At 61.8% G+C, this 15787-nt stretch overlaps 2 protein-coding genes across 4 annotated transcripts in view; one reads left to right on the top strand and one right to left on the bottom strand.

Annotated features, from left to right (window-relative positions):
• FARP2 (FERM, ARH/RhoGEF and pleckstrin domain protein 2) overlaps nucleotides 1-1026 on the top strand; it is a 76658-nt gene extending 75632 nt beyond the window's left edge. Inside the window, exon 29 of the mRNA XM_087819460.1 lies at nucleotides 207-1026. Coding sequence (XP_087675586.1) covers nucleotides 207-276 — 70 coding nt within the window. The 3' untranslated portion in view covers nucleotides 277-1026. The remainder of the gene's footprint in view (nucleotides 1-206) is intronic.
• Nucleotides 959-9624, bottom strand: STK25 (serine/threonine kinase 25). Of its 3 annotated transcripts, none has more exons than XM_087819458.1 (12): nucleotides 9605-9624; nucleotides 9100-9211; nucleotides 6341-6571; nucleotides 5644-5700; nucleotides 5002-5110; nucleotides 4116-4273; nucleotides 3850-4035; nucleotides 3349-3494; nucleotides 2973-3087; nucleotides 2732-2803; nucleotides 1751-1887; nucleotides 959-1513 (listed from the first exon to the last, which is right to left on the bottom strand). In XM_087819458.1, the coding sequence occupies exons 2-12, from the start codon at nucleotides 9145-9147 to the stop codon at nucleotides 1474-1476; spliced, it is 1299 nt and encodes a 432-aa protein (XP_087675584.1). In that variant the 5' UTR covers nucleotides 9148-9211; nucleotides 9605-9624; the 3' UTR covers nucleotides 959-1473. The 3 variants fall into 3 exon arrangements, with proteins under 3 accessions (XP_087675584.1, XP_087675585.1, XP_016059134.1); XM_087819459.1 differs by lacking the exon at nucleotides 9605-9624 and adding an exon at nucleotides 9543-9560; XM_016203648.2 differs by lacking the exons at nucleotides 9100-9211; nucleotides 9605-9624 and having other exon boundaries at nucleotides 6341-7030.
• Between the last annotated feature and the right edge of the window lie 6163 nt (nucleotides 9625-15787).

Here is a 15787-nt window from a genome sequence, read left to right as displayed (position 1 = left end):
GGGGGCTGGAGCCAAGTTCCCCGTCCTGGGAAGGGAGAGCTGTACACAGCCTCCCAGGTTCTCCCCGGCCCTGTCTCATCCCATTCACCACATATTTTGGGTCATTCTTGGGAAGATACTTGAACACAGCCCACTGTCAGGCCAGAAAGTGCCCCGCTCCCCAAGGGAGCATCCTGGGCATTCTGACGGGCCAGCCTCTCGTACAGGTGGATGGAGGTGATTGAGCGTGCCAGCAGCTCGCCGGGGAAGGCCGGGGCCCCCGCGGAAGAGGCATGAAGCCTGTCCTGCCTGGACAAGGACAGCCCAGGAAGCAAAGCAGTCAGCACAGGCCCCACGACGGCTCACCCCAGACCTTCCCCACAATGACCAGCAGTGGTGGGCCTCACAGTAACATCTGGGAGGGACGCTGTCCCCTTGAAGACCCAGTGCAGTCCCTTGGCCCTGTGGGGCCCTGGGAAGAGCACAGTGGAAATGTGGTCCTGGCTGCAGGTGGCAGCCAAGCTGGTGCTCCCCTGCCCTCTCCTCTTGGAGAACAGGGCCCCGAGAACCTGCTGCGAGCAGGACCCGGGTGGCCCCACATCACCCACTGCAGCTGTGCACAGGACTGGCTGCTGTCCTTCAGTCGGGACCAACCAGGGGTGGGGCACAGGCCTCGAGTCACAGCTGCACAAAAGTCCAGCAGAAGCCACTCTGATGCCCACATACCTCTAGAGACGTGGAAACCAAAGTTCTGTGCAGCCCTGGAGGGCAAGGGCCTCTAATTTATTAGCACCCAGTGCGTGTGTATGAAAATAAAGGGCATGTTTCTGCGCCTGCCTGCTGCTCTCTGCAGTCTTGGGTCCCTCCAAGGTCACCCTGTGCTGTGACGACTCAGAAGCCAGGCACTGGGCACTCCAAGAGGGAGACAGGGCTGTTGGGACCTCGCCTGGGTCAGGTCCCCACCCACCACCAGCACGCCTTCAATTCAGGTCTTTATTGAAAGTGGCAGGAGCTTCTCAATGTCCTATGAAAACTAACACCTTAACCTCGAGAGTATAGGGGAAGCAAGGAAGTTGGGTTTTCTTAAACATTCTGGCTGACGCGTACTTACAAGAAGACACGGTACCTGATCCAACACCACAAGGCAAATCTACAACCACTGTGGGCCAGCGTGGGCCCCGGGTGGGAAGGAAGGGCGAGCAGAGAAGGCTGATCTGCCCGACAGCCTCCCCGCCTCAGTTCCAGTGGCCGCAAGCCCAAGGAGGGGACGGCCGTGCCAAGGGGAGTGGAGGAGGCTGCGCCGGCCACCCCCAGGGCTGCACAGTCCTCCATGAGTCTTTGCTGCCAGGTGACCTCAGCCCAGCGGGAAGGGAAGTGGAAGCGGGACAGCCCTCGGCACAGGTGGGGGGCTTGTCCCACAAGGGGTTCCAAGTCAGTGCATCTGTACAGAGCTCAAAACAAGGCCCCTCTCTCCCCTCTGCACAAACAGCAGCTTTAGCGGGTGGACGGCAGGTGATTTCTGTTGTGTGAAAACCTGGAGAAGAGAGGCCCTGTCACTGCCCCAGCTCCAGTGCTGGCCCTGCAGAAAGCCACCAGGTGGCTCGGGCAGGGGTCAGCAACACAGAGCCTGGGAGGGGACAGGGCATCTCCCATTGCAGCCCACTGCTGGCAGGAATCACCGTCCTCCCCAGTCCAACCCCGAGGCTAGAAGGCAGAAAGGAAGAGAGGCCGGGGCGAAGAGTGACCCCTGGGCCCTCCCAGCGCCCCTCACCTCTGCACCCGCTCCACCAGGTGAGCCATCAGCTTGTCGGAGATGCCAGGGCAGGACTCCTCGGCCAGGCTGAAAGCATTCTCCAGCTCCTCCAGGGCCCCCACGCCCCCGCCGCTCTGCCTGTGCTTCTCTTTGAGCTGTGGACAGACCACGTGCGCCTGGTCAGAGGCTCACACTACAGGCTTCTTAGCCCCTCTCCTGTGATTTGCATTTGTGGCCCCCCCCCCCCCCCCGCAGCGGTCCTTCCACCACAAAGCTAGGATGGCTGGGTCCCACTGAGTACCTGAGGGTTCTGGTTAGAAATCCAGCCAACCCACAAGCAGCCTGGGAGATGACAGTCAGGCCCTCCTCCCCAACACCTGCCACCCCCAGGCCCTTACCCACGTGGGGCTCAGCCTCCGATCCAAGTGCTCAACCTGAGCGTACAAGTTCCTGCAGGGCCCCTGTGACCACCAGCTCCATCCAACCTCCCCCCGAATTCCAGGCTCCCGCGACTCGAAGGGTGTCTGCCATGCGCAGATGCCCCCACCTTCCTTGGGGAGGCTCTGCTGAATCCTGTCCCCCTCCCCTGGAATCCAGGTGCTAGTGTCACTCTGGGGTGGGAACTGGTCACATGACATTGCCGGCCCGAGTCCAGGGTGTGGGGGCTCCTGGCTGCATTGTACTCCTGGGGTGCTACCGACCGCCCATCAGCAGATAACACAGACACGGGAGAGTGTGTCACCCTGAAGCAAGAACTAGGCCTCCGGATGCTTCTGGTCACTGGTGTGTTTACAGTTCACAGCCATCCTGGGACCCCAGGAAACCCAGGCAGGCCAGGGAGCTTGGGAGAGCCGGTCAGGGCAGCCTGTCCCAGTTGTTTCCAGTCCTTCTGCTATAAAGCCCGACTCACGGGTCAAACCACGTGAACTCCCAGAGACCTGGAAACCCTAAGGGGTGCTACAGCCCCCTGCCTCACAACACCCCCAGCCTTGCCCTCACCTCTCCGAAGACAGGCCGGACAAGTGTGGACAGGCACTGGGACCGCGGCTGCCTCTTGACTGGCTCCGCAGCCTGCAAAAGCAAGGACACAGCGGGGTGAGCAGGGCTGAGAAGCATGTGGGTGCCCGGGGCAGGCACACTCCACCTCCCACCCCACTTCTGGCCTCTTTGAGAGGTGCAGCCTGTGGGGAGCACAAGGCACCCTCCAGCACATGCGGGGCCAGGGTCTGGGGGACCACACCTTCTGGGGGCCGTGCAGAGCCGTCCCCTTGTGCAGCTTGCTGTGCGGGCTTGGCCGGATGGTGGGGGGGAACGTCCATATGGGGCCCTGTTCTCCATCCTCAGCATCTCCATCACTGCAGAGGAGGGTCAGGAGTCAGGAGGACCCTGGGGCCAGCATCCAGGGGGTCCCAAGCACATGCCTCTCAGCAACCCCCCCACCCTGCTACTTCTGAGGCAGCTTCACAGCCCTAAATGCTAGGCAGGACCCTGCCCGGGCTGCAGGAGCCAGGTAACCACACAGGTCCCCAGCAACCAGCATCTAAGTCCCTGCCCTGGCACAGGGACCCCTCGTGTCACAGCCCAGGGCAGGAGCCCCACAGGACAAGCAGGCCTACATGTCGGAGTCCTCGGAGCTGGACTCCTCGCCGTGGCCCTCGGACTTCCAGCGCTTGTAGCGGTCAATGAGCTCAGTCAGGAAGGAGGTCTTCCTGGTGTAGCGCGTGATGAACTTGTGTTTCAGGAGCTCCTTGGCAGTGGGCCGCTGCGGGGAATGCACACGCGTCACTGGGCGAGGGACAGCTAGGCTCGCCCTTCAAACTCCTGGAGTTCGGACTACAGCCAACCAGGCTGGGGATGGGCATCCACCAGGCTCTCTGGCAGGACTCAGTGAGAGGTTCTAGGGGAGGCAACCAGGAGGCTAGGGCTGGACTCCACGCTTTCTATCCCAGGCCAAACCCCTCTCCAAGTTTCCCCAGACCGTGGGCTAGGAGGGCCCCAGGTGGGACCCGGGATGGGAGGGTCCTTGGGTCCTGTCGCCTCTCAGCTCCTACCACCCCCCAGAAGGCGGGAACTATCCTAGCCTCCCACCCCCAGAGCCCAGGGGCCTGAAGGCTTACGAATCGGGGGTCCTTGTTGAGGCAGGCCTCCACAAACTCCTTGAAGGGCTTGCTATGGTGGCCCTCCAGCGTGGGGGGGCTGTTCTTGGGAATCAGGAACAGGACACGCATGGGGTGGAGGTCAGAGTTCGGAGGCTCGCCCTTGGCCAGCTCGATGGCTGTGATCCCCAGCGACCAGATGTCGGCCTGGACGGAGCCACACAGGACATTTGCCACCAGAGGCACCCTGAGCCATGCACAGCCACCCTCACGCCTGCCATGCCCACCTTGAAGTCGTAGGCCGACTGCTTGATGACTTCAGGTGCCATCCAGAAGGGAGTGCCCACAAATGTGTTCCTCTTGATCTGCGTATCTGTGAGCTGCCCTGCCACCCCGAAGTCCGCCAGCTTTACATCACCCTGCTCTGAGAGCAGCACGTTGGCAGCTGCTCGAAACAGGAAGGCAGGGTGTTATCCTTGGAGCCACTAGGACCCCCACCCCTTGTGCAGCTATGGATGCCTGCTGGCAGCCACCTGGCCTCCTGCAGACACTAGCAGAGCTATTCCTGACCTTGGCTTGTCTCTCCTCCATCCAGCAGACCAAAAATGGGGCCAGGTCTGTCCACCCTCAGACCTAAGGCCACAGGGCAGTGCCAGCAAGCACCAGAGGCCCACCCTGTGCAGCCCCCAAGCCTGAGCTCCAGGGCCCAGCCACGGTTTGCCTTTTATGACACATCCCAAGAACACAGCAACTACCCTGTTCTCCCAACTGCCCCCACAGGCAGGGGACCCTGACCCTTCCCCTCACTACGCCTGTGTCTCCAGTCAGCCCCTCAGCCATGTCCCTCCCGGGGACACTCAGCAGGGCCAGCCCACACCTGACACAAAGAAGGATGTACACTTTTGGCTAAAATAGGGTCCCTTCTTACACTAGGCGCATAGTAGGTGTTTTTGCCATACGGGGGTATGGTGCTAAGAATGTTCTACCAGTTACTGGCCAGGTATTCTGGCAACAGAGCTGATGGCTGTGCTTGGGGCCAGTGGGCACTGCACTAAAGGGTCCCCACATCCCAGACGCCTGGCACCACCAGCCTCGTGTCCACAGCAAGCTGCCGCCTCGTGCCCTGGCCTTTCTAGGGTCAGGGGGTCCAGGCAGGTGCCACGCCCGAGGGACCTTTGATGTCTCTGTGGATCTTGCGCTCCGAGTGCAGGTAGTCCAGGCCTTTCAGGATCTCCCGCAGGATGGTAGCAATGTAGGTCTCCTCCAGGGGGCCCGGCTTCAGCTGCACAGGGATAGCAGGGCCTCAGGCTCCCTCCACAGGCCGACCCACCCTTCCTTCCCATCACCCAGTCAGTCACCAAGGCCTGGGCTCAACCACCTCTCCACCAGGGGAGGGTGACCTGTGGATGGCGGGGCTCCCTACTCTATCAACTACTTTGGAAATAAAACGAAGTTTCAGATGTGGGTCAGGAGACTTTTTTAGAGAACACACACTACCTTCACCACTATGAAGGCAACAGATGAACATGGGGTCCCAGCCATACCCCTAAGCCTGTACAATTGGGGGCACTAACCTTCCTGCCCCCCACTGCCCACAGGCCAGCAGAGGCCCAAAACCCTCAGCACCCACCCAGGGGGACTAAAAACAGCACTTCTCTTGGGCTTAGCCGGCTCCTGACTGACACGTAATGCACCAAGACCACGGAACAGAGGAGGTCCCTGGGAGCACAGGGACACAGCTGGGACAACCCCACAGCAACCTTATGTCTGGTCCTGCCCCTGGCAAGCTGCCCACTGTTGCGGTCTACACCTCACCAGGTCCAGCGCAGAGCCGCCGCCCAGGTACTCCATGATAATCCACAGCTTCGTGCTCTGGGACCAGAGAAATGCCTGTAAGTACATGGCAGGGAGCCGGGGCTCCCCGGGCCCTGTAACACACACTCCCCGACAGGGCTCTGATCTGAAGGGAGCCCTCCAAGAAAGGGTCCCCTCCCGTCACACGCCTATGACAGCAGCTCTGCAGGCAGACCACATGCTCAGACCAGTAGCCAAGTCTACTCTGCAAGAGCCCATCAAATACCAGGCTGGGAAGATGGCTGCCTAGCCTGCACTCAGCCTTGATGCACCCACACCATGTGCCCTGGGCAGCCCCCAAGCTGGCGCTGGGCTCTGCTGCAGGAGTCCCAGGTTGCTCCCAGAGGACTCATAAACGTCGCCCATGATGATGGATCGTGCAGCCCATTCAGACCCTGCTCGTGCTGTCTCTCCCAGGGCCCCTCAGGATGAGACAGGGGCCTCCCGCACACCTGCCTGGCCCTCAGGGCTGCTATTTTGGGGACCCACTCCACTGTGAAGCTGTGTGCATGCTCAGTTTTGGGGGACCCCTTGCCTCAGATCACGCCTCTCCTCCCCACTGTTCCAATACAGAGGAAGGTGCACGGACTGCTGGGTTCAGCCCCAGGCCCAGAGAACCCTGGGCATCCACCTGAGCAGAGGCCCCGCCCCCAAGCACCTTCAGGTAGGAGCCAAAGTATCGGGTGATGTAGGGGCTGTCGCACTGGCTGAGCACAGTGATCTCCTGCTGGATGTCCTCGATCTCGTCCTCAGCCTCCTCCAGGTCGATGATCTTGATGGCCACCACCTCCTTGGTGCGGTTGTCGATGCCCTTGAACACCTCTCCGAAGGAGCCCTTGCCAATGCGGTCCAGCTTCGTGAAGAGCTCCTCGGGGTCCACACGTGAGTGCTGCAGGACACAGGGCGGCAGCCCCGTCAGAGGGCAGCCCAGCGGGGACGTGTGGATTCCACAGGCCAGGAGCAACCAGGTGCAGCCAGGAGCGCATGCACCAGGTTCTTCTAGGGTTTCTTCTCTCATCCCTTTTAGTTGAGGAAACTGAAATGTAGCCTCCACACCAGGGAGATCCTCAGAGTGCAGAGGCCCTGCTCCAGCCAAGGGTGGGGGCGCGGAGCAGGCAGAGGTGCAGGTCACACCTGCTGCCCACCCCCACCCGTGGGGAGGACCAAGCGAGGGGCAGCGACGGGTTAAAAGGGACAAGTAGGTGGAGGGCGGAGACCATCCTGTAGGATCCAGCACCACATGAAAACCAGGGGCCTGGCTAATAATGTATCCACACTGACTCCACTGTAACAAATGTAACACACGAATGTACAGACACACCTTCCCGCTGCAGACAGCTGCTCAAACCTGGGTGGGGAACCTCGACCTGGGTGGGAACCTCGCTGCTCCCTGCTCAGCCTTGGCCACGCGTGGAATGTGGCCTGGAGAGGGTCCTGCCAGCTCCTCCCCCACGGGCCCAAACAGCACCTTCCCACAGTGCTTAGTGGGTGCCCCACAGGCCTGCCCCCAGCCCCAGCTCGTGTTGGGGCAGTCCTGCAAGACACCCAGCTGTCCCGTGGCTCCAGTCCAGCTGGCCCCTGACCTTGTGTCCTCTGTCACTGCAAGGGCAGTCCCTCTCCTCCTAAGGTGGCCTAAGACTCAGAGGAGGTGGAACTGAGGCCTGGCAGCACCCTTGTCACCAATGCCCTTCCAGCTCTCAGGGGTACCCGCCCCAACCACTCTCAGGCCTCTGCTGCTGACACACCCTCCCTCTTGGCTCTGCTGAGAGCTCAGTGTTGCTCTGCACACAGAGCCAGAGCCAAATCAGGTCCACCACAGCCACCTAAGGAAAACCCCAGGCAGCATGCTCAGATCCCACCACCTCGAGAGCACACAGAGCACCCCTGAGCCAGAGTCCAAGCTCGACAGGGAAGGGAGACCCCAACTCTCAATTCCCACACTCTTTGGATCCCCACCTCTGCAGGTCAGTCAACTGAGCACACAGGGTGTAACAGAAACAGTCCTGGCTATGACACTGACCTACACGCCACCACAGGGACAACCCACTCCCGCCCCATGCCCCCCGGGGAAGGAAAGGCAAGCAGGGCCCGGCCGCCCTTCTCGGCGATGCACACGGTCTGCACATCACTCAGGCCATTCAGCTGGCTCTGGCGGTAAAGACATTGGTTCCCCGAACCCACCCTGTCACTGCCACATCTGGGTACACCACGTGGCAATGCGCCTGCCATTAGTATCACCCCACGAAGTAAGAGGAGCCAAGTTGTCCCCATGAGTGCTCGTAGCCACTACGGCCCCTCGGGCGGGGTGGGCACCAACCAGGCGGAGGGGAGACAGCAGTGCAGGAGCACAGGCCGTGGGGACCTCCCCTCAGGGCCAGGGACGACCACCTCAGGGGAAGGCACGGTCTTGTCAGGCTTCCTGCCACTGACAAAGGCACAGTCTCTTCCCCGTGAAGGGCACAGGGGGCTTCCTTCCTTTGGGGTCCCTCCCCCTCTGACCGGACAGCCCAGGCCCAGCACCGAGCACCGTCAGCACCCGGCTGGGGTGGCTCGCAGCTCCCGTTTCTCACTGGGGGACGCACGAGAGCCATTCCCACAGCCCTTAAAATAAGCTGGAGGCAGACTTTTCTCCCAGCATCTCAGCCACGTCATTTGCCAGGCACACGATGTCAGATGAGCGAAAAAACCTGTCGGCGAGCCCGGTCCCCGTCTGTGGCCACGGCTGGTCCCGGGCCCTCCGGACAGCCGCGCCCCGGGTTTCTCCAGGCGGCGGCTGGACGGAGCTGACCCCCGGCCCCGGCCCCTCGCGGCCGCACGTGGACAGCCGGCGGCAGGGCAGCGGCGTCGCCCCGAGTCCGCCCAGCGGGAGCCTGGGGGGCCGCCTGCCGCCAGGGGCCTTCCTCGGGTCCCCTCGGCGTCGCGTGACACTCGCCTCCAAACGAAAGGAGGGAAGCGCAGACCGCAGGCCCCACCGCGCCCCCTCCCGGCGCCAGCAGCCGGTCCTTGTCCCAGGCGACTCTGGGGGCACTACAGAGGGTCCCCGAGCCAGCCGGGGTCGCGGGCGACAGCCCGGCAACCAGAGGAAGAGGCCGCGGGGCGCAGAGGCCCGGGGGGCGCTCCCGGGGCGCCAGGTGCCGCCGGCCGCACCCCGCCCTCGGCGGGGCTCCCGGGGGCCCCGCGGTCCCGCCCCTCGCCCTCGGGTCGGCCGCCGAGTCCCCGCAGCGGCCCCCACGGCCCCGGGGGCGAGCCCCGCCCCGCCCGCCGTCGGCCCCGGGCCAGCAGCGCGGCCGCTCGCGGGCTCCGCCGAGCTCCCCTCGAGGCCCCTCCGTCCCGCACGCCCGGGCGCCCCTGCGACCCCGGGACGCGGTGCGAGGGCCCCTGGGCGCCCGCGGGCCCGGCCGGCGCCCCGCCCCTCACCTGGCCGGCGAGGCCCCGGAGGTGAGCCATGTCCGCGCCGACGACCATCGGCAGCCCGCGGGCCCTGGATCCGCCTGGAGGCTCCGGAACCCGACTCGCCCGCCTCAGTCCACTGTGGGGGGAGCAGGCGGCTCGGTGCCCGGCTCGGGGCGCTCGGGCTCCCCGGGCGGGCGGCCGTCCCCCCCCCCGACCGTCCGGGGACAAGCGGGGGGCGGGGGCGCGCAGACCCCGGGACCCCCGCTGCGGCCCGCCGGGCCCGGCCCCCGAGGGCGCCGCCGACCCCGGGCACCCCTGAGGCCGTCCCCCTCGGCCTCGGCCCGGGCGCCGCCTCAGGCCGCGTCCCCGCTGGGCCCGCCCCCGGTGCCCGCCCGCCCGGCCCCCGCCCCGCGCTCGGCCCCCTCCCCAACCGCCCCAGGCGCGGGCTCGCCCGACAGCGCGCCCACCTCCGGGGGGCTCCATCCCGGCCTCCCCCGGCCCGCTCCGCAGCGCCCGCGCGGGCTCCCACCCGCAGCCTCGGCTCGCCCGGGACACCGGGCCCACCGACCCACGAAGCAGCGGCAGCGGCGACGGCCGGAGAAAGGCCGGCGGCGGCGGCGGCGGCGACGGCGAGGGCGGGGCGCGGCGTCGTGGCCCAGCGCGGGGCTCTCTGGGACACCGAGTCCCGCCGCTTGCTCCGCCCCTGGGCGTCCGCCCGCGCTGGACTACAAATCCCGACAGGTCGCGGGGCGGGGCGGTGTCGCGGGCCGCGGGCCCGCCGCGGGGCTCGCTGGGACTCCGAGTCGGGCTTCCTAAGACACCCTGGACTACGTCTCCCGGCAGGCCGCGGGGCGGGGGCGGGGCGGGGGGCGGGGCCGGGAGCCGCGGTAGCCCCGCCCCGCGCGCCCCGCCTCCTGGCCCAGCCCCCCGCGTGGAGGCCGTGGGCCCGCGGCGGCCCCGAGGGGTGAAAGGGGCGGCGAGAGGGTCGGTGCGCGGCCCGAGGGGCTGAGCCCGAGGCGGGAGCGCGGAGTCACCCGCCACACGGGCCGGGACCGGGACCCCGGGCCGGCGGCGGCGCCGTGAGCGGGCCGGCGGGACGGACGGCGCGGGATCCCGCCGTCTGAGGTCCCGGGGGCGGGTCCCGGGGGCGGCGGGGGGGTCAGTGCGGACCGCGGGTCGGTTTTGCGAAACGAGGAGGGTGCGGGGCGGGGGCGACGGGCGCTGAGGGCCGCGCGTCCCGGCCGAGGAGCGAGCGGGGGGGGAGCGCGGGCCTGCGCTCCGCCGGCCGCGCCCAGGGTGGCGGGTGCGAGCCCCGCTGGGGCCCGCGGAGGCGGCCCGTCCGCCTCTCTCCCGGCCGCGTTTCTCTCTCCCTTCCTCGCTCTGAGAGGCGGTAAAACTTAAAAAGAGAAAGACAGTTAGGCCTGGCCGGCGTGGGGCAGTCGTTGGAGCGTCGCCCGAGCGCTGAGGGGCCCGGGGTTCGATGCCTGGTCAAGGGCATGTGCCCGGGGTGCAGGGCCAGCCCCCCCACCCGCTCCCGCACGCGGGGTGCGGGGCATTGGGGGCGCAACAAATCGACGTGTCTGTCACATTGATTTTTCGTTTTCAGAGAGAGTGGAAGGGGGAGGGGGAGAGAGACGTGCAGGAACCTCGAGGACATCGTGCTAAGGGAGGAAGCCCGACGAACAGCGTGCAGGTCCCCTTACGCGGCCCATTCCAGAGACAGGACGCAGGACAGAGGTTCCCAGGGGCTGGGGGGTGACACCACTTGGCGGGTGCAGAGCTTCTGTCTGGAGTGACGAAAAGCCCTGGAAGTAGTGACGATGCTTACAGGGCACTGGACATAGCGCCACTGAACGGCACACTTAAAAACATTTCAAATGGTAAATTTTATGTTACTTAAATCTTACCGCAAATAAAGAAAACCAAAGGAAAACGGCGTCATCAAAATATTTAGATTTTGCTTTCACAAAGACACTGCTGAACAGAATGAAAACATAAGCTATAGACTGGGAGAAAAAATGTGGAAATCACGTATCCAACTATAGAGAGAGAATATATAAAAAGCTCTCAAAACTCAACGGTTAGAGGACAACCCAATAAACAAAAATTGAGACTAGACTTAAGGAGACAGTTCACCATCCCCCTGGGCGTGGCTCAGCACTTGAGCCTCGACCTAGGATCCAGGAGATCGAGGTTCGATTCCTGGTCAGGGCACCTGCCCGGGTTGTGGGCTTGATCCCCAGTAGGGGGCAGGCAGGAGGCAGCTGATCAGTGACTCTCATCATTGACGTTTCTCTCTCTCTCCCTCTCCCTTCCTTTCTCTGAAATCAATAAAGACTTTTTTTTTTTTTTTTTTTAAAGAGTTCACCAAAGAGGACATATGGATGGCAAACAGTGCATGAACAGATGCTCGACTTTGTCAGCTCTCAGGGAGATGCAAATTAAAATGATGAGATACTAATTATATTAGAATGTAATAGATACACACGTTAGAGTGGCTAAAATAAAAAATACACTAGCAAGTGTTGACAAGGATAGGGTGACCAACCATTCTAGATTTCCTAGAAGTTTCCCATTTTTAACACTGAAAGTTCCACATCCCAGGAAGTCCCCGCACCCCCCAGTCAGTCCAGGGCTAAGCAGGTGGTGGGTCACTTGGTTACTCTAGGGAAGAAGACCGAGCCTGGACTCTCATGCATTGTAAATTGTGCGAATGCTAAGTGGTGCAGCCACTCTAAACTCCAGCTTAGCAGGGGTTTTTTGGTTTTTTCTGTTTATTTATTGTTGATAGTATTACAGAGGTCCCCCATTCTCCCCCCCCCCCGGCCCCTTCTACCCAGCCCAAATCCCACCCTAGGCCTTCACCACACTATTGTCTGTGTCCATGGATTTTGCATACATGAGTATATATTCTTTGGTTAATCTCTTCCCATCCCCCCACCTCCCTCCCTTCTGAGATTTGTCAGCCTGTTCCATGCCTCTAAGCCTCTGGACCTATTTTGTTCGTCAGTTTATTTTGTTCATTAGTGAGATCATGTGATAGCGTGGCTTTCTCTGTCCGGCTCATTTCACTCAGCATAATAGTCTCCAGATCCTTTCATACTGTCTCAAAGGGTAAGAGATCCTTCTTTTTTATCCAGCTTGGCAGTTTTTAAAAAGTCAAACTACACACCTGACATGTGAGCCAGCATTCCCAATCCTGGGGAGTCACCCCAGAGGAAAGAAAACTGGTTTCCACACAGGAGCCTGTACATGAATGCCCACAGCATGTCTATCATCAGAGCGCCAAGCCAGGGACCTCCTGGAGGGCCTTCAGCCGTGAGTGGGTAACCTGAGATTCGGTGCCTGGAATCGGCCACTGATGCAGCCACTTGGGGTAACCTGAGAGACACGTGTGAGAGAAAGAGACCAGTCTGGAAGGTCACACAGTGTGTAATTCCATAGAGCGGATATTGCCAAGAGAACAAACAGCCTGGCCGGCGTGGCTCAGTGGGTGAGCTTTGACCCATGAACCTGGAGTTCACAGTTCAATTTCCGGCCAGGGAACATACCTAGGTTGTGGGCTCGATCCCCAGTAGGGGACGTGCAGTCGGCAGCCGATGGATGTTTCTTTCTCACATTGATGTTTCTATCTCCCTCTCTCTCTCCTTTCCTCTCTCTGAAATCAATTTTTAAAAAGAGAGAAAACAAACAGCTGTGAGGGAGAACTGACCCGTCCAAGGGTTGGAGAGGGAGCTTCTGGGGTGGAGCTGCTCTGCATCCTGGTGATGGTGGGGGTCCCACAAAGCTATTTGTACATTGAACTCGGAACTGAACACTGAAAAAGGCAATTTCACTGTATTTTTATTTTTATTTTTAATATATCTTTATTGCTTTCAGAGAGGAAGGGGGAGCGAGAGAGAGAGAGAAACATCCATGATGAGAGAGTCATTGATCGGCTGCCTCCTGTACGCCCCGCACTGGGGATCGAGCCCACAACTCGGGCATGTGCCCTGACCGGGAATCGAACCTTGACCTCCTGGATCCTAGGTCGATGCTCAACCACTGAGCCACGCTCGGCCCGGTTCACTGTATTTTTAATATAAAAAATTTAAAAATAACAATAATTCCTCCATTCCACTCTCACACACCTGTGCATGTACACAGACCTACGATTTCACTTACATGACTGCACACAGCTTGTTCAGATCAAGATCCCAGTAAGATCCATGTGTCACACCGTTGGTTGGCTTGTCTCTGTTTCCCCTTGCCGTTTAGGTGCTGAAGAAATCCCCACCTGTCCTGTGGAGGGTCCCAGACTGAGCTTTGCAGATAGGCCCCCACACCCCTTAAGCCTCTCCCCCTTCCCCATGCTGGTTCAAACCCCTAACCCTTGACGATACAGCTGGACTCGAGGCTCCATTGTTTCCGGGATGAGGCCCAGGTGACCTTATCAGACCTCGCACCCCCCAAATGGGGGACAGCAGCATGTCTTCCTGGAAAGTCCTGAAACCCAGGGGCGAAGACTCTCAGCGGGCGCCCAGCCCCCCCTGCACTGCCCAGGGTGCGCCAGGCTCCAGGCCAAGAAGCCCTCCCTGAGGTGGTGCAGAAGGTAGAAACCACTGCCCTGACTCCCTCAATCGCCATGATTAATGATTTCACCCCCTATCACCCTCCCTGGAAGCCATCGGGGCCGGGTCCTCAAGCAGGAGCTCACTCGAGACTCTGTCACGCCCTCGGGCGTGGCACCTTCATTTTCTTGACTGATTGGGTTTTGATGAGCGCAGGTTCACAGGTAACAACTGCAGGGAGGACGAGGGAGGAGTCCTCCCACCGCCTTCCACAGGGCCGCCAGGTCAGAGGTGAGGAGGGCCCTGAGACTGGAGTGTTGGGCAGAGTGGCACCCAGGGGTTGGGGGACACAGACAGGTCCTCATGAGGGGCCAGCAGCAGACCCAGGCTGGGGGGGGGCCGCAGCACAGAGGCCCCTTCGGTGCAGGGTGAGGGGTGGGAAGAGCCAAAGAATCAGGTTCTGAGTGCTGGGTGGGGAAGAAAAGATGCCTGAGGGGAACCTGGGGGCCGTCTGAACTTCAGAGGCTGGGGCACCCCCCAGGCCTCTCTCCACCAGATGGGCGGAGGCTTGGAGCTGACCCCCTTGGAGGGGCTGCTCTGCCACTGGGCGTCTGCAGGCCCAGTGGCCCCAAGTGAGACTCAAGTGTTTCCTCTCCCTGCCACTCCCTCCAGGCCTGTCCTGCTTTCTGTGGCTTTTAATGATCCCAGTCGCACAGTGACCCTGGTGTTGGGGTTGGAACTCTGCTGGAACCCCGGTTTGGGACCTGCGGTTGGGGTGAGGCAGCCTGGAAGCCTCTGCCCGGGTGAGGGTTCTCCCAGCCAATGCTGGGGTGGAACCAATTCACCTTGGGGGTCAGGAGTACACCCTGGCGGGGGCCTCACCTTCCCCAGGAGTGGACCCCTGAGGGACATCCCCAGGACCCTTAGACCCTGAACCAGGCAATGGCGTGTGGGGTGTGGGGTGTCAGGAGCGTCCTGTGGATAAGGTTGAACTGCTTTGGGTGGAATTGGGGGGGCTCCCCCCACAGCCACTGCGAGTGTCAGGCTCCTTGGAAACCAGGGTTCAGAGCTGCTCACGAGCTCTACATAAATGTATACGCTGTTTTTCTCTTTGATAAACATGTATGTTGTTTTGAGCTGAGGGGAAATAGCCCAACACTCACTGCCCTTATCTCTGCACAGCTCTGTGGCCACAACATTTTCCCTGCAGGCTTTTCTCACGTTGCAAGTACGTGAGAAACCTGCTTTAGTGACCAGGTTTCACTGTTATAGCCACAAAAATAGGTTGTCTTTGGCTGCTGGCCATGACTTTGAAACCTCAGAACAATACAGAGTGTTTCAAAACAACATATTTGTGCATAACGAAGGCCTCCGAATCTCAGGAAGGGGGAAAAGGCTGCAGAAGAAGGACTCCTGTGGGGGAAAACAACCGTCCCCACAGGAGGAAAAGGGCCGGCTGGCCGGCTCTGTCCCTGAACCGGGCCTGCCGTGGCCCAGGACCCTGCCCGGCTCCTGTCCAGGGTCTGCAAGTAGTCCCGCCGCCTGGGAGGTGAGCCCTGGGTGCCCAGTTCAGCCTCAGGTGGATCCTCAGGCTTCCACCATGCGGACCACAGCTTTGTGAGCTTGGGACACAGACTGCAGCTGCCGCAGTCTGGGTCCCCTCTGCAGCACCTGGCTGGCAGGTCCACACCTGTGACAGACCAGGAGCACTAGTGGCACTCCTCAGGTTGATTGGGGATCTGTGATTGCAGCCGAGGGGAAAACCTGTATGGTTTTTATGGCCTTGTGGACGGGGAGCCAGGGGCTATGGGGCCCAGACCAGGGCCCTTTCCACACTGCAGCCAGCACCGGAGGGCAGGTGGGTGCCCAGAGGTCTCCAGTCCCAGGAAGGGGTATTTGCCCCGTGGGTCAGTGCTGCCCTCCCCAGGCCGGGCCCCGCCTTCTCCGCCCACCTGCCGCCCATGCCGCCTCCTCCCCCTCCCCAGCCCTCCCTCCCTGCCTGCCTCCCCTCAGATCCCCGCCTCAGTGTCTCCCTGCGGAGCCTGATGCTGAGGACAGTGCTGCTCTGGAGGGTTTGGTAGCCTTGTGCCCACCCTCGTTTCCTCAGAACTCACGGAAGCCTCAGGCCCTGCCCTGCACGGGACGTCCAGGCACTGTTGCCT

This window comes from Miniopterus natalensis, chromosome 8 (assembly GCF_054644295.1).
Source record: "Miniopterus natalensis isolate mMinNat1 chromosome 8, mMinNat1.hap1, whole genome shotgun sequence".
Lineage (NCBI taxonomy): Eukaryota > Metazoa > Chordata > Mammalia > Chiroptera > Miniopteridae > Miniopterus > Miniopterus natalensis.
The sequence above is the reverse complement of the archived record's forward strand: the minus strand, read 5'-3'. Positions and strand labels throughout refer to the sequence as shown.